The sequence below is a fragment of the Mesoplodon mirus genome (assembly GCF_964341445.2).
Source record: "Mesoplodon mirus genome assembly, chromosome: 4".
Classification (NCBI taxonomy): Eukaryota; Metazoa; Chordata; class Mammalia; order Artiodactyla; family Ziphiidae; genus Mesoplodon; species Mesoplodon mirus.
This window is the reverse complement of record NC_138979.1, coordinates 61,731,797-61,750,517: the sequence shown is the minus strand read 5'-3', so window position 1 is coordinate 61,750,517 and position 18,721 is coordinate 61,731,797. Positions and strand designations below refer to the sequence as shown.

General features: G+C 36.3%; 1 protein-coding gene across 7 annotated transcripts in view; it reads left to right on the top strand.

Moving 5' to 3' along the window:
* MYO9A (myosin IXA) overlaps positions 1–18,721 on the top strand; it is a 287,470-nt gene that overhangs the window by 109,181 nt on the left and 159,568 nt on the right. For all 7 annotated transcript variants that reach the window (XM_082618504.1, XM_082618506.1, XM_082618507.1 and 4 more), the window contains 2 exons: positions 4,660–4,801; positions 16,409–16,604. In XM_082618504.1, the coding sequence (XP_082474630.1) occupies positions 4,660–4,801; positions 16,409–16,604 (338 nt within the window). The remainder of the gene's footprint in view (positions 1–4,659; positions 4,802–16,408; positions 16,605–18,721) is intronic.

Genomic DNA, 18,721 nt, shown 5'->3' with positions numbered 1-18,721 from the left:
AACCAACACAAAAAAATTTTAATTTTATGTCCAAAGTCGTGAAGGTTTCTTGTATTGCTCTATATGTCCTGAAACATATATTGTCTCTTATAAAATTGTAAGGTTATTAGTTCTTAACTCAGCCTGCATACCTTACTTCTGGTGTATTTTATTTTGGAAAGTGTCATAGGTGATTTTTGATATTTAGTGTTGAGACCCATTATGGTAGATATTGAAATGATAAGCAGTTCTTTTTGTTTGAGCTATATTATGGTAAAAGAACAAGAAAGTTTAAGCAATCCAGAAAAAGATCATATATGTAGTAAATGATGGACTCAAGATTCAAACTCAAATATTCAAATTCAAATACCTGGACTCCAGGTATTTCTAACTAAGCTTTTTTTTTTTTTTAACCTGAGCTTTTGTTTTCCTTTTTTATTGAGGTAGCATTGGTTTATAACATTATGTAAGTTTCATGTTTACAACATCATATTTCTACTTCTGTATACCCTACAGTGTACTCACCACCAAAAATTTATTTTCTGTCACCATAGAGTTGATCCCTTTTACCAATTTTGCCTTCCCCCCTGCCCCATCCCCTCTGGTATATAAAAAACTAATGAACAAATGAAAACAAACTAAATGAATAAACCAAACAAAAACAAACACGTAGATACAGAGAGCAGAGTAATAAGCGTGTGCTTTGAAGTATTGTCCTGTATTGCTTCACCATAATACTTAGGCTGTAGAGTCAGAAGTTCAGGGTTGTATTCCAACTCCCCTTAACAAATCTCTTAATATCCTTGGTCCTCAGTTTTCTTGCATGCAAAAAGGAAATGATGATGATAAATTATAATGCTGTGTGCTGTATATCTTATGGTGTTGTGAGCAGCAAATGAGCTAGTGGATATATAATTAAAACATGAATAGAGCAAAGGGGTTTTGTCTGGTCTGTTATTCTTTAAGCAAAATTTCATTGAGTGCACATCTTATTTTATAAAGACCATCTTTACCTGGTCAGTTGGTACCTCACATAAATGTAAATATTACCCCATGAAGAGAATGGCACTTCTTTGCTGTTACCCAAAAGCTTCTGGGGTTAAGCCACGTGGCCAGAAATTACAGGGAGACAGACTTTGGCTCAATATAAGGAAGAACTTTCTAATCATTAGAGCTGATTAGCAGCTGCTTCATAAAGTAATAAAATTTCCCATTACAGTAATTATTTTGCATCATCTGTCAGGGTATTATTGTAGGTAGGAGATTGGACTGAATAATCTCTTAATTATCGCTTCAATTATGCTTTTATATTAGTTCTCCATAAAATTTTTTAATAAACCATAGTATTACTTTCCTTTCTTTATAAGTCAGTCTGTCAGTCCTATTATTACCTCCCCTTGTAAATGGACCAGCTTTGTCTCTATGCTTTAACACTCCAGAAGATGCAAAGGCATGAAATATTTTCTCTCTGTCATGTACCTACAAAGAGAGGTTGAAAATAAATTAGTCTCATTTAGGAAGAGCTGTTTTGGGAATCACTTTGAGTATTTTTCCTCTAAAAATATTTTCTTCTGTAGGGAATACATTACATGAAATATATCCTTAGTGGTGTTCCTGCTTCATTCAGTGTGTTTGTAGTGCTTTAGATGCATGGGTTGGAAGTTAGAAGTCTTATTTAATCTTGTCTTTGCTATCTACTGGCTGTTCAAATTTTATAAACTAGATTCTAAAGGATGCAGTGTGGAATTTAGAAATGAGGAACGGTGTAAGCAAAGTTAAGAGTGTTATCAGTCTTTTCTATAGTACTTAGTGTGATCTGCTGACAGCAGCACTGGCTGCACCTTGACGGTTGTTAGAAGTACAGAATCTCATACTTCCATCCCAGATTTCTTTTGCTTTTTTCTTTTTACGTCCGCACGGCATGCAGGATCTTAGTTCCCTGACCAGGGATCAAACCCGTGTCCCCTGCACTGGAAGTGCAGAGTGTTAACCACTGGACCGCTAAGGAAGTCCTACACTCCAGATTTCTTGAATCAGAATCTTCATTTTAACAAACTGAAGTTAAGATCAGAGCATTCATTTAGGACAGCATTTTATCAATCTTACCTGTTCATAAGAATTACCTGGGGAAACTTCTAAATAGGACTGATGCACTATTACATCAGTTACACCAGCCTAGCATCAGTTCAGTAGAATCGCTGGAGATGGTGTACAGGCATTGGTATTTTTGAAAGCTCCCAGAGGTACTTCTTATATGCAAAGAAACACTACTCTAAGGCTGCCCCTGCAGGTAGCCTTTGGGGAACACTAGCTGAAGAGCTTTGAAATGCACAATATCCACTCTGACTCTGTTCCAAGCCCTTTTGCTTGGTTATGTAGTATGTATCCACAAATGTTTGTTGAATGCAGGATATGTGGAGAGTTTTTCTTTCCATCTTTCCTTGTTTGGAATAAAAATTGTTCTCATATCTGTCCTCCTTCCTTTCAAAATTTATTTTCTCCATTCAAAAGTAAGAGAAAAACAAATCATAAGCTTTTTGATTACTCAGAGGATTAGAAGGTAAATAAACCTTTACCTAGAGACAATGAGGTGAGCATCCTTCCTGAAAAGAAGCATTCTGCTGTGGAGTAGTGAGGGGTAAGTTTGCAGAGGTTGGGTTGGTCTAGGCTTAGGAGCTTGGATTCCAGTTTTCCAGAGTAGGAGAGGCACACAATTAAAGCACTATTGTAGGAAGATTTATTTTGATAGTTCCGTTTGGTGACATGAAACAAAGTAAAATTAGAATCGCTGAGGCTACTGTAGAGGCTGTTGCGGTACTCTCTGAAATTGTTTAAGAGTTGTAATCCATTCTAGAATGGCTGAGAGTTCTGGATAGGAGAGGAAGAGCCTAGATAGTCGAGATATTTTGAGGATGGGATAGTATTTGAATGCAAAAGCAGGCCTAGTTGACTAGGAAAATGGCAGTCTTGGCAACATAAAAAAGTAGGTAACATTTATATCATCCCTATAGGATGTCAGCTAGTGTTAGGTGTTTTTACCTACTAGCACTGTGTTACCTCATTTTACTCATTTTATGTATTAAAAAACCAGTTCTTAAAGAAGGTTGTACCTAGCTTGCCCAAGGTCACAGACAGAATTGGTAATCTAAGCAATGACTGTCTGACATCAAAGATCATTCTCAGGAGATGGAGACAACCTAAGTGTCCATCATCGGATGAATGGATAAAGGAAATGTGGCACATATATACAATGGAATATTACTCAGCCATAAAAAGAAACGAAACTGAGCTATTTGTAGTGAGGTGGATGGACCTAGAGTCTGTCATACAGAGTGAAGTAAGTCAGAAAGAGAAAAACAAATACCGTATGCTAACACATATATACGGAATCTAAGAAAAAAATGTCATGAGGAACCTAGGGCTAAGATGGGAATAAAGACACAGACCTACTAGAGAATGGACTTGGGGATATGGGGAGGGGGAGGGGTGAGCCGTGACGGGGTGAGAGAGTGGCATGGACATATATACACTACCAAACGTAAAATAGATAGCTAGTGGGAAGCAGCCGCATAGCACAGGGAGATCAGCTAGGTGGTTTGTGACCACCTAGAGGGGTGGGATGGGGAGGGTGGGAGGGAGGGAGACACGAGGGAAGAGATATGGGAACATATGTATATGTATAACTGATTCACTTTGTTATAAAGCAGAAACTAACACACCATTGTAAAGCAATTATACTCCAATAAAGATGTAAAAAAAAAAAATCATTCTCCTTCCTGATTCCAATACATACTATGTAATTAACCATTTTCGTTTTAATTTTAGAATCATTTTCACACATTAGATATCATATTCAGCATCTTTACAATCTCATGTCACATTATTTTTCATTATTTCAGCTACTGTTAAATAAAACTATTCTCTGAAAGATACTTGCCATGTCCTTTTTATTTGTCAGTGATTATTTTCTGTATTTGAAACTCCTACCCAACCTTTAACATCTAGCTCGTAATTAATTGCCTCCTTTATCCTCTGTGAACCTTTCCATTGTTCCCAACTAGAGATTTCTTTCTCTTCTGAAGTTTTATATGCCTGTACTATTATGTAGTTACTTCTTAATATTATTTGAATGATTCTCAGATATGAAATGCTCATCCGTGAGTATAAACCTATTGATGTATATTTGAAATAATAATAGATATAATATAAAGCTATACAGTAACTGGTGTGGGTAAGAAAATTACTACTTAATTCATACATGAAGAAAAAACAAAATATGACAGTGATTTAAAGGACCTGTCCAAATTGAGAGATCATTCCCTTACTGCAAGTTCTTGACCCAAAACAACATACGATTTAGTTTTTATTATTCTTTGGGTTTTATGGTAGTGCAGCACACTGTGACCTAAGCTAAATATCCAAAGACCTGAGTTAATTTCTCACTTCTGCCACTTGCAAAGTGTGAGTTAGGCAAATCACGACTTTTGAGCTCTCATCTGCAAAATAGAAATACCAATTCTTGTTTTACTAATTTTTCAGCTTGTTATGAGAATTTATTTAAGTGAAAACTCTCTGTAATTTGCTAAATGTGTTAGATGGAAATGTAATTAAAATGTATTTAGAAAAACTACTGTATTAACTGCTGCATCTTTAGTGTTTTTGTTTTTATTTTTAATTCAGCTTTCCACAGGCTACAAATCAAACACTGCTGGACAAATTTAAGCATCAACATGAAGAGAATTCTTACATTGAATTTCCAGCTGTTATGGAGCCTGCTTTTATCATAAAGCATTATGCCGGGAAAGTGAAATACGGGATAAAGGTCAGTAAATTTCTCACTGAATATGCCTTTCGGGCAGAGGAGTGTTCTTAACTATATCACCATCCCTGTCACACCACCCTCTTTGTAGCTGTTCAATAAAAGTGGGAGATAGTTTAAGGATACTACTAAAATTCATACTCTGCTTTACAGTATTCTACTGTCATTAGAAGATGGTTTTGTTTGTTTCCTCCTGCAGCTAAAATTGCTGTCAGCCCATTCTGTATGTAATAGTCTATTTATTTATATTCTATTTTTTATTTTCTAATTTTTTAAATTAATTTTTATTTTAAATTTAATTTCTGTTTTATACTGGGGTATAGTTGATTTACAATGTTGTGTTAGTTTCAGTTGTACAGCAGGTGTACAAGTGTACAGCAAAATGGTTCCCATATAGGTTATTACATAATCATAATAGCCTTTTTAGATCTGAAAGAATAGTTACCATCAGTAAGTCTTAAATCCACTAGTTTATCTATGTAGTTGGTTGAATTTTTATCTTCTCTACATCCATTAGGCCTGACAGACTTCATGTCATCATGTACCATTGGGTATTTGTGAGCTTGTACTCCTAATGAATATGTTGAAACTCTTTTTTTTTTTATACAGCAGGTTCTTAATAGTCATCCATTTTATACACATAAGTGTATACATGTCAATCCCAATCGCCCAATTCATCACACCACCACCATCACCCCTCCACGACTTTCGCCCCTTGGTGTCCAGACGTTTGTTCTCTACATCTGTGTCTCAATTTCTGCCCTGAAAACTGGTTCATCTGTACCATTTTTCTAGCTTCCACATACATGTGTTAATATATGATATTTGTTTTTCTCTTTCTGACTTACTCCACTCTGTATGACAGTCTCTTGATCCATCCACATCTCAACAAACTGATATTCCATGGTATATATGTACCACATCTTCTTATCCGTTCGTCTGTTGATGGGCGTTTCGGTTGCTTCCATGACCTGGCTATTGTAAATAGTGCTGCAGTGAACATTGGGGTGCATGTGTCTTTTTTTTTTTTTTTTTTTGCGGTACGCGGGCCTCTCACTGCTGTGGCCTGTCCCGCTGTGGAGCAGAGGCTCCGGACGCACAGGCTCTGCGGCCATGGCTCATGGGCCCAGCCGCTCCGCAGCATGTGGGATCCTCGCTGACCAGGGCATGAACCTGTGTCCCCTGCATCGGCAGGCGGACTCTCAACCACTGCGCCACCAGGGAAGCCTGCATGTGTCTTTTTGAATTGTGGTTTTCTCTGGGTGTATGCCCAGTAGTGGGATTGCTGGATCATCTGGTAATTCTATTTTTAGTTTTTTAAGGAACCTCCATACTGTTCTCCATAGTGGCTGTATCAGTTTACATTCCCACCAACAGTGCAAGAGGGTTCCCTTTTCTCCACACCCTCTCCAGCATTTGTTGTTTGTAGATTTTCTGATGATGCCCATTCTAACTGGTGTGAGGTGATACCTCATTGTAGTTTTGATTTGCATTTCTCTAATAATTAGTGATGTTGAGCAGCTTTTCATGTGCTTCTTGGCCATCTGTATGTCTTCTTTGGAGAAACGTGTATTTAGGTCTTCTGCCCATTTTTGGATTGGGTTGTTTGTTTTTTAAATATTGAGCTGCATGAGCTGTTTATATATTTTCGAGATTAATCCTTTGTCTGTTGATTCATTTGCAAATATTTTCTCCCATTCTGAGGGTTGTCTTTTCGTCTTGTTTATGGTTTCTTTTGCAGTGCAAAAGCATTGAAGTTTCACTATGTCCCATTTATTTACTTTTGTTTTTATTTCCATTACTCTAGGAGGTGGATCAAAAAAGATCTTGCTGTGGTTTATGTCAAAGAGTGTTCTTCCTATGTTTTCCTCTAAGAGTTTCATAGTGTCCAGTCTTTCTTTTAGGTCTAATCCATTTTGAGTTTATTTTTGTGCATGGTGTTAGGGAGTGTTCTAATTTCATTCTTTAAAATGCAGCTGTCCAGTTTTCCCAACACCACTTTTTGAAGAGACTGTCTTTTCTCCATTGTATATCCTTGCCTCCTTTGTCATAGGTCACTTGACCATAGGTGCGTGGGTTTATCTCTGGGCTTTCTATCTTGTTCCATTGATCTGTGTTTCTGTTTTTGTGCCAGTACCATATTTTCTTGATTACTGTAGCTTTGTAGTATAGTCTGAAGTCAGGGAGTCTGACTCCTCCAGCTCCGTTTTTTTCCCTCAAGACTGCTTTGGCTATTCGGGGTCTTTTGTGTTTCCATACAAGTTGTGAAATTTTTTGTTCTGGTTCTCTAAAAAATGCCATTGGTAATTTGATAGGGATTGCATTGAATCTGTAGATTGCTTTTGGTAGTATAGTCATTTCCACAATATTGATTCTTCCAATCAAAGAACATGGTATATCTCTCCATCTGTTGGTATCATCTTTAATTTCTTTCATCAGTGTCTTATAGTTTTCTTCATACAGGTCTTTTGTCTCCCTAGGTAGGTTTATTCCTAGGTATTTTATTCTTTCTGTTGCAGTGGTAAATGGGAGTGTTTTCTTCAGATTTTTCATCATTAGTGTATAGGAATGCAAGAGATTTCTGTGCATTAATTTTGTATCCTGCAACTTTACCAAATTCATTGATTAGCTGTAGCAGTTTTCTGGTGGCATCTTTAGGATTCTCTATGTATAGTATCATTTCACCTGCAAACAGTGACAGTTTTACTTCTTCTTTTCCAATTTGTAGTCCTTTTATTTCTATTTCTTCTCTGATTGCTGTGGCTAGGACTTCCAAAACTATGTTGAATAATAGTGGTGAGAGTGGACAATCCTTGTCTTTTTCCTGATCTTAGAGGAAATGCTTTCAGTTTTCACCATTGAGAATGATGTTTGCTGTGGGTTTGTCATACTTGGCCTTTATTATGTTGAGGTAGGTTCCCTCTATGCCCACTTTCTGGAGAATTTTTATCATAAATGGGTGTTGCATTTTGTCAGAAGCTTTTTCTGCATCTATTGAGATGATCATATGGTTTTTATTCTTCAGTTTGTTATATGGTGTATCACATTGATTGATTTGCGTATAGTGAAGAATCCTTGCATACCTGGGATAAATCCCACTTGATCAGGGTGTATGATCCTTTTACTGTGTTGTTGGATTCTATTATAAGTATTTTGTTGAGGATTTTTGCATCTATATTCATCAGTGATATTGGTCTGTAATTTTATATTTTTGTAGTATCTTTGTCTGGTTTTGGTATCAGGGTGATGATGGCCTCACAGAATGAGTTTGGGAGTGTTCCTTCCTCTGCAATTTTTTGGAAGAGTTTGAGAAGGATGGGTGTTAGCTCTTCTGTAAATGTTTGATAAAATTCACCTGTGAAGCCATCTGGTCCTGGACTTTTGTTTGTTGGAAGATTTTTAATCACAGTTTCAATTTCATTACTTGTGATTGGTCTGTTCATATTTTCTCTTTCTTCCTGGTTCAGTCTTGGAAGGTTATACCTTTCTGAGAATTTGTCTATTTCTTCCAGGTTGTCCATTTTATTGGCATAGAGTTGCTTGTAGTAGTCTCTTAGGATGCTTTGTATTTCTGAGGTGTGTGTTGTAACTTCTCCTTTTTCATTTCTAATTTTATTGATTTGAGTCCTCTCTCTTTCTTGATGAGTCTGGCTAATGGTTTATCAATTTTGTTTATCTTCTCAAAAAAACAGCTTTTAGTTTTATTGATCTTTGCTATTCTTTGTTTCTATTTCATTTATTTCTGCTCTGATCTTTATGATTTCTTTCCTTCTGCTAACTTTGGGTTTTGTTTATTCTTCTTTCTCTTGTTCCCTTAGGTGTAAGGTTAGATTGTTTATTTGAGATTTTTCTTGTTTCTTGAGGCAGGCTTGTATAGCTATAAACTTCCCTCTTAGAACTGATATTTCTGCATCCCATAGGTTTTGGATAGTCGTGTTTTCATTGTCATTTGTCTCTAGGTACTTTTTGATTTCCTCTTTGATTTCTTCAGTGATATCTTGGTTATTTAGTAACGTATTGTTTCGCCTCCATCTGTTTGTTTTTTCCCCTGTAATTGATTTCTAATCTCATAGCGTTGTGGTCAGAAAAGATGCTTCATATGTTTTCAATTTTCTTAAATTTACTGAGGCTTGATTTGTGACCCAAGATGTGATCTATCCTGGAGAATGTTTTGTGCACACTTGAGAAGAAAGTGTAATCTGCTGTTTTTGGATGGAATGTCCTATAAATATCAATTAAATGTATCTGGTCTATTGTGTCATTAAAGCTTCTGTTTCCTTGTTTATTTTCATTTTGGATGATCTGTCCATTGGTAAGTGAGGTGTTAAAGTCCCCCACTATTATTGTGTAACTGTCGATTTCCTCTTTCACAGCTGTTACCAGTTTCCTTATGTATTGAGGTGCTCCTATATTGGGTGCATATGTACTTATAATTGTTATATCTTCTTCTTGGATTGATCCCTTGATCATTATGTAGTGTCCTTCCTTGTCTCTTGTAACATTCTTTATTTTAAAGTCTCTTTTATCTGATATGAGTATTGCTACTCCAGCTTTCTTTTGATTTCCATTTGCATGGAGTATCTTTTTCCTTCCCCTCACTTTCAGTCTGTATGTGTCCCTAGGTCTGAAGTGGGTCTTTTGTAGACAGCATAGATATGGGTCTTGTTTTGGTATCCATTCAGCAAGCCTGTGTCTTTTGGTTGGGGCATTTAATCCATTCACGTTTAAGGTAGTTATCGATATGTATGTTCCTATGACCATTTTGTTAATTGTTTTGGATTTGTTTTTGTAGGTCCTTTTCTCCTCTTGTGTTTCCCACTTAGAGAAGTTCCTTTAGCATTTGTTGTAGAGCTGGTTTGGTGGTGTTGAATTCTCTTAGCTTTTGCTTGTCTGTAAAGCTTTTGACTTCTCCACTGATTCTGAATGAGATCCTTGCTGGGTAGAGTAATCTTGGTTGTAGGTTCTTCCCTTTCATCACTTTAAGTATATCATGCCACTCCCTTCTGGCTTGTAGAGTTTCTGCTGAGAACTCAGCTGTTAACCTTATAGGAGTTCCCTTGTATGTTATTTGTCATTTTTCCCTTGCTGCTTTCAGTATTTTTTCTTTGTGTTTAATTTTTGCCAGTTGATTACTATGTGTCTTGGCGTGTTTCTCCTTGGGTTTATCCTGTATGGGACTCTCTGCACTTCCTGGACTTGGATGGCTATTTCCTTTCCCATGTTAGGGAAGTTTTCGATTATAATCTCTTCAAATATTTTCTCTGGTCCTTTCTCTCTGTCTTCTACTTCTGGGACCCCTATAATGCGAACGTTGTTGCATTTAATATTGTCCCATAGGTCACTTAGGCTGTCTTCATTTCTTTTCATTCTTTTTTCTTTATTCTGTTCCGCAGCAGTGAATTCCACCATTCTGTCTTTCAGGTCACTTATCCGTTCTTCTGCCTCAGTTATTCTCCTATTGATTCCTTCTAATGTAGTTTTCATTTCAGTAATTGTATTGTTCGTCTGTGTTTGTTTGTTCTTTAATTCTTCTAAGTCTTTGTTAAACATTTCTTGCATCTTCTCGATCTTTGCATCCATTTTTTTCCCGAGGTCCTGGATCATCGTCACTATCATTATTCTGAATTCTTTTTTTGGAAGGTTACCTATCTCCACTCCATTTAGTTGTTTTTCTGGAGTTTTATCTTGTTCCTTCATCTGGTACATAGCCCTCTGCCTTTTCATCTTGTGTGTCTTTCTGTGAATGTGGTTTTTGTTCTGCAGGCTGCAGGATTGTAGTTCTTCTTGCTTCTGCTGTCTGCCCTCTGGATGTTGAAACTCTTAACTCCCGTGGAAGGGAATCTTCATAATTTTGCCCATTTCTTTTTTTTTTTTATTTTTATAAATTTAATTATTTATTTGTTTTTATTTTTGGCCATGTTGGGTCTTCATTGCTGTGCGTGGGCTTTCTTTGGTCGCGGCCAGCTAGGGCTACTCTTCATTTTGGTGCACAGGCTTCTCATTGTCATGGCATTTCTTGTTGTGGAGCCCAGGCTCTAGGTGCGCGGCCTTCAGTAGTTGTGGCACGTGGGCTCTAGAGCGCATGCTCAGTTGTTGTGGCGCATGGGGTTAGTTGCTCCGCGGCATGTGGGATCTTCCCGGGCCCGGGATCAAACCGGTGTCTTCTGCGTTGGCTGGTGGATTCTTAACCACTGCACTACCAGGGAAGCCCTTGCCCACTTTTTGTTTGTAATTGATGAGCCCATTACCCTTCAACCAGTTGATGTTTAAGCCTGCCGTTTAAGAGAGGTTCTAAGTAATGCAGTGACGATATGGAGAACGGTGGAGCAATACGTTTTCTCATGGATCTTGACGTGAGAGTCAGAGTTAAGATCACTCGTTCATTCATCACTGATTGATTTATTCAGGAAGTACTGATATTTATTAAACACAAAACACATGTCAGACCTTGTGCTTGGTGTTCAGAATATCTAGTGAGAAATTAGCAGACATGTTCCTGGCTCTGTATACACATATACACACATATACATATATGCGTGTGTGTGTTTAATATAGATAAATGGGGTTATGTGTATAAATAAAGTAATGGGTTTTGTGAGAGAAAGTAGTGAAATAGTGGATTTTGAATTTGTGGATCCATAAACACCTCTTTGAGAAACTCAAAATTTGAGAGATGACCTGAAGTAGATGTTACCTTGGGGAGGGGTTGGGATGGTGAATATTATAGGCCATGAGATAGGACAGAATTTAATATGTTAAAATAATTGAAAACAGGTCAGTGTTACTAGATTATAGTGATCAAGGAAAATAGTGGCATGAAGTGAATTCAGAGAATGGACAGCAAGTTAGTTCTTCAGGCCTTCTAGACCAAGTTAAAGGAGTTTGGTTTTTGTTGATATTATTATGAGGAGCTATGAAAAGATTTTTAAGCAGAGGACATGATATTTGTTTTTAAAAGATTGATTTCTTGGAGGAGAAGGAATAGCAGAGGGAGAGATTGGGAGCTGGGAGATGAATTATGTAGCTTTTTAAAATAGTTGAGGTGAAATGTTAAGGTAAACTGGACCACTGAGATGTCAGTAGAGATGGAGGAGATCTAGATGATTATGAGATAGTTTTTGGAGGTACAGTCAGTAAACCTTATTGATGCATTCCAAGTAAGTGATCTCTGGCTATAGCTGATGGGTGAGTTTGAGGTGCTATTTCCTGAGGTGGAAAAGATGGGAAGGAACAGATTTTAGAACAAACATTAAGAATAACAGAGTAGAGGGCTTCCCTGGTGGCGCAGTGGTTGAGAGTCCGCCTGCCGATGCCGGGGACACAGGTTTGTGCCCCAGTCCGGGAAGATCCCATGTGCCGTGGAGTGGCTAGGCTCATGAGCCATGGCCGCTGAGCCTGCGCGTCTGGAGCCTGTGCTCTGCAACAGGAGAGGCCACAACAGTGAGAGGCCTGCGTACCGCAAAAAAAAAAAAAAAAAAAAAAAAGAATAACAGAGTAGAATGGTGGTTACTAGCGGGTGGGGGAATTGAGGAGATGCTGGCAAAGGATACAGACCTGCAATTAAATTCTGGAGATCTAATGTGCTACATTGTAATTATAGTAAACATTGTATTTATAGTTAACATTGTGATTATAGCATTGTCTTCAAAGTTTTTAAGAGACCAGATCTTAAATGTTCTTCACACAAAACAAAAGAATGATGATTATATGACATAATGGAGGTGTTTGCTAACTCTAAAGTGGTAATCATATTGCAGTATATAAATGTATCACATCAATATTTTGTACACCTTAACCAATGTTGTGTCAGTTATATCTCAATTTAAAAATACAGTCTAAAACAAAAACAAAAAAATGTTCATTCATATTATCAGATAGGTTGAAAGTAAATAAAAGGATGGGAAGAAGACACACCAGGCAAACCCTAACTAAAAGAAAGCTGGTATAATTACATTATTATCAGACAAGATAGACTTTAAGACAAGAATTATTATTAGAGATAAAGAAGCACATTTCATAACAATAAAAGGGACCAGTTCAACAGAAGACATATCAAAAGTTATATGTACCTAATGACTTCAGTTCAATTATATAAGCCAAAAGGGGAGCAAAAGTAGAACTAGACAAGTTTACCGTCAAAGTTGTAGATTTTAATGCGTATCTCTCAGTAACAACAGAATATGCAGACACAAAATCAATAAAAACAGAACAATTGAACAGCAGTACTAAACAACTGACCTAAGTGGCATATCATAACTAGATATTCTTTGCGTGTTTAGAAATTAAGTAAAATTCTTCTAGATAACGCCTGAGTTAAAAAACAAATCACAATTAAAATGATAATATTTTAAACTGAACAGTAATGAAGATAACAACATATCAAAATTTGTAGGATGCATTTAAAGCGATAACTTTAAGGAAGACTGGTTGAAAATACACTAGGGAAAGAACAGCAAATTAAACCCCCAAAAGTAGAAGAGGGAAATAATAAAGAGCAGACCAGAAATCAATATTATAGAAAGCAGACATACAGGAGAGAAATTAACAAAGCCAAAAGTGAGTACCTTGAAAGGATAACAGAAAATAATACAGTTGACCCTTGAACAACATTGGTTTGAACGTGGGGGTCCACTTATACACAAGTGTTTTTCAATAAATAGGTACTGTAGTGCTACCTGATCCACGATTGGTTGAATCCATGGATACAGCACCGTGGATACTATAAAGGGCTGACTATAAAGTTACACAGGTTTTTTAACTGTACGGGTGGGTTGGCCTCCCTAACCCCCATGTTGTTCAAGGGTAAACTGTATAAGTAAAAGGTAATAGAAAATAACTAATGAAAGAAAAAAGAAATTCACAGATTACAGATAGCAGAAATGAATAAGGGGATTTAACTACATACTCTACAGATACTAAAAAGATACGAACTTATTTTGCCAGTAAATTTGACAGCATAGATAAAATGGAAAATTCCATGAAAAATACATTGCCAAAATTGACACTGGAAATATAGGAAAACCTGAAAACCCTATGTCTGTTAAATAATTTGAATCAGTAGTTTAAAACTTTACACAAAGGAAATTCCAGGCCCACATGGTTTCACCGGTGAATGCTTTCAAACATATAAGCAATACTAGTCATGCATTTTCTTTCGAGTTTGAGATACCTTTAAGATGTATAAATGGATCTCAGACATAACAAGAAATATGTGAGCTGGAAATACAGATTTGGGCTTCATCATTTAGATAGTGTTTCAAGTCATAATTATGGTCCAGATCAACTGATACAAGATGATCGAGGAAAAAATATGAGTACACAAGATGAAACCCTAAGAATTTTCAATACAGAACCAACAGTGGGGACTGAGAATGGACTGCACAAGAACTAAGTAGTAAATCACAGTGTGTTGTTATGGAAGCCAATAGAAAAGAGTTTAAAGGATGATGTGATTAGTTTATGAAATATACTTAGAAATCTAGAAATATGAAGACAGAGAGACAAGACCATTACATTTGAAAAAGGAAGGTGTCTTGTCAACATTTGACAGTCCTCATGGAAAAGAAATCTTGAATTTTAGGTTTTATGGTATAGTTATTAATAGGACAGGATGATCTTCGGAGTAGGGCAGACTGATATTTTAGGTCCTATTACTGGTACTTATGTTTGACCTCTGATGAAATTCTCTACCTCTGTTTACTCACCAGTAAAGTGTGGTTTATAATTGATTCCACTTTATTGAGTAATCGTTAGAATTAAATAAGTTATGTATAGTGCTTAGCTTAATGCCTGACATTTGTCTTCCCTCAGTAGGTGTTTACTTCTGCTGGTGATTTGATTTGAAAATTCTTACTCAGTTTTACTAACGTTTATAATATATACGTTTGCTCAAAGGGTACTTAGGGACCAACTTAGCACCAAGACTTTTGGCTTGTTTCCCCTGTTCTCAGGAGAACCAAGAATTACTAGGAAAGGAAAGCCCTAAAGGTAATAGGACAAGTTCAAGCTGCCTTCTGGACATGAGGGTAGATGACGTCTTACTAGGCATGATTCTCACAGAATTCTGAGTTAGAGCTGTTCTGTGAAGCTGCAACGACATGGAGTGTTTTACTCACCAAGTTTTAATCCTTCCATCTGGGTGTGGTTATAGTCAAATGCCTAGACTACACGTATCAGTCTGGGACCTTCTTCCAGGAGTGTTAAGCTTCTTGCCCTCCCTGTATTTCTGTGGGTATTTAAACCCATTTTCTTGTGTTCTGTCATCGCCAACCCCCATTGACAGGTGGTTTTAACTGTCTATTTACAGTTCTTAAGTAATCTTATCCAGCTTTAAAAATCTGTATGCTGATGATATCCAAATGCATTTTCTGAAATCTCTGTAAGAATCTAGACAAATATATCCATCTGCCTACTTGATGTCTGTATGCAGACATAGTATACTGGTTATAAGTGGCTGAGTTTGAACCTCTGTTCTTCCAGTTACTGTGTGATAGGAGCCAAGATAGTTAACCTTTCTATGACTCACTTTCCTCATGTATAAAATAGGAATAATAATATCATCTACCTCAAGGAGTTGTTAAGGTGATGAAATGAACTTCAATGAGACAACACATGTAAAATGCTTAGAAGTGTGCCATACACTTAGAAACCTCTCAATAAATGTTACTTGCTATTATCATTATTCTCAGCATCTCAAGCTTCACTTGGACAAAACTTACCTCTTAATCCTCATTTTCTATCCCTATACCTTCTCTTTTCTCTAGTCTTCTCCATATCAGTATATGGTACCTCTACCCACTTTGTTGCTCAAACCCAAAATATAGGTGTTAACCTAATTTCCTCATTCACTCACCATGCCCTAATCCACCAGCAAGTCCTTTGTCCTTACCTCTAAAACATATCCCAAATATGATAACCATTTTCCCTTTCCACTAGTACCATCACTGTAGTCCAAGTCACTGTCAGTTCTTCTTCTGGAATACTGCAGTAGCTGGCCTACCTTTTCCATCTTTGTACAGTTCATTCCCTCTGCAGCAACCAGTGATGTTTATAAAACACCAGTTAGCTCATGTCATTATCCTTCCAGTGGCTTTTCTTTACACTTGAATAAAACCCAAACTCCCAGTTCAGGCTTACATAGCCTACATAGCCTATTTATTTGCTTATTCTTCTACCACTCTCACCCTTGCCAAGAATGCTCCAGCCCCTGGTCTTACTGGTTTTGTCCTAACTTGTTCAACTCATTGCCACCTATAGGTAGTAGGTGTTCCCTTTGAAATGCTGTTCCTGGTCTTCTCATTTCTGGCTCCTTTTTGTTATTCAACTCTCTTATCATTTTATGTGATAGTCCTGTAGAGAGTCTCTCCCTGACCAGTGTTTAACAAGCTGCAATAAGATTGTGGAATGCTCATTCTAATTTAAATTAATTATTGAATTAAATAGTTTTAGGGTCAGATGGGACTTTGTAGAGGATATCTATCTGGTCCATTTAGCTGCCTAAAACAGAAGTCACTTCTATAGCCTTATTCAACCACTGTTCATATATGTCACCCATTATCTTCTTGGTTTAATAATTTTTTCAAAAGTAACACTGGTACTTTTTTCATGTAGGATTTCCGGGAAAAAAATACAGATCATATGCGCCCTGACATTGTAGCTCTTCTGAGAAGTAGCAAGAATGCATTTATCTCTGGGATGATTGGAATTGATCCTGTAGCTGTTTTCCGTTGGGCAGTTCTCCGAGCTTTTTTCAGAGCTGTTATTGCTTTCAGGGAAGCTGGGAAAAGACACATTCAGAGAAAAACTGGTAAGCAGTAGACATCAGTATTCTACCATGCTTCTGTTTGTTTACTTACCATGCCCTAACATCATGTTTCAGATCTAATGAGTTCTGGTGAGTGTATGTGTGTGTATATATATGTTGGTACATTTTTATTAATAAATACTGATAGGAATAATGAGTGTAAAGCACCTGGTATTTATTAGGCATTCAGACATTGGTATGATTTTTAAACAAAAAGTGAAATTATTATTTAATTATATAGAATTTAATATTGATATTTTTCTGTTTTCTTCTTAAGTCATAGTTTTTACTACAAATGAAACATAATGTGGAAGCATAAATCAGGAGGCAGAAAAATTAAGATGGAGGTAGTATAGTATAGTGGGGTAACCCAACTTCAGTAATCAGTTGTCATCTCTTCTCTTGACTGATTTTGTGACTATTAGCTGTTTTTCTTGGAGTGTAATACCGCCTTCAATATTATGAGGGTAAAATCAGATAATACATGTAAAGTATCTGTTTATGAGGTGTTAATTTTCTTTTCCTCTTACACTTAAGTCAGTTAGCTGGATTTTACTTTAAAAGTTGGGAATGGATAAAACAGGATACTTTTTTTTGTGTGTCTCCTCCTTAAATCATAAAATATTCTCATTTCACATTCTGTAGGAGGAGCATCTCTAAAGCACTTGCTACCTACTTGAAATGACACTGTTGCTTGCTGTAGCTCTAGCCTTAGATAGACCACTGCTGCATAGTGAGGATATTCTAATACATATGTAATTATTTAAAAGAATTTTTTTTGCCAAGAAGCTTCAGCAGAAGTGCAGGAGGACACACTTTGTGCTTTCAGAACTCCTAGACTTACTCATAGGGCTTTTGGGCATGTGCACTAGCAGTAAAACTTTAAATTCAGCTTTTATGTATTTTAAATGAATAAAATATTTTAAAGATTGTATTTCTAAAATGAGAGGCAAAACTAATTGAATTTCATTTCTGTACTTCAGATTATAATGTGTGCAAACTGGCCTTTGCAGATAGAACTATAGTTGTTTTTTTTTTAAATAAAAGGAGTATCTTAAAACTGCTTTGCCTTTGCCAAAAATTATTTCTAAGAGGCTATCTTTGCAAAAAGCTTGAAAAAATTTTAAATTGAGGTATAATGGACATATAACATTATATTAGTTTCAGGTATATAACATAATGATTCAATATTTGTGTGTACTGCAAAATGGTACCATCCATTACTATATAAAGTTACAAAACTTTTTTTCTTGTGATGAGAACTTTTACAATTTAACCTCTTGGCAACTTTCAAATATGTACAGTACTGCAATATTATTGACTACAGTTACCAGCAAAAAGCTTTAAGGAAAAGTTTTTTCTTTTAAGATACATTCTTATTTATTACAGTGGTCTTATCAATTATGAAAATTTTGAAAATTGATACATATCCTGCTAAGACATAACTGACTAAGATAAGAAACTTTTCTTATATTTACTATTGAATACATTGCTTTCTGTAAAAGTTATTCACATTGAATGTTACTTTGGCATTTAAAATATTATTTGTGAAAGCTGGTTCTATGTGTATTAGTATTAGTACAAAGACATGCAGTGCTACTAATGATCAACAACTGAAATTATCTTTGATAATTTCTAGATTCTTCTTGTTTTCTAATCTAGTTTTGCCTTCTGGCCAGCATAGAGCTTCCACATAATAAACTCTTTTTGAAAACTCTTTTATACTGGGATATAACATGTATACAGAAAAGTGCACAAAACAAAACATATAGCTCAGTGAATTATCACAAAGTGAAAACACCCCTGGAACTATCTTCTAGGTTAGGAAAGAGAATATTACCAACATGCTAGAAGTCCCCCTTGCATAAACTTTTAAAATTTCACTTTTTATCAAGAAAAAAAAAACAATAGTTCATTTGCATTTTGAGGCAGTGACTGAGCAGGTTTGTTACAGAGAATAATTGTATTACAGCATATTAGTGTCAGTGCCAAAATTTAGCATTTTTCCTCCCTCTGCACCACTTACCACCTGCTGTTTTCTGGTGGGTTTAGGATAAACGGCTATTATAAAATTAGAACACTGTAGTATTGCAATACAAAAACTAACAGAGTAACTGTGA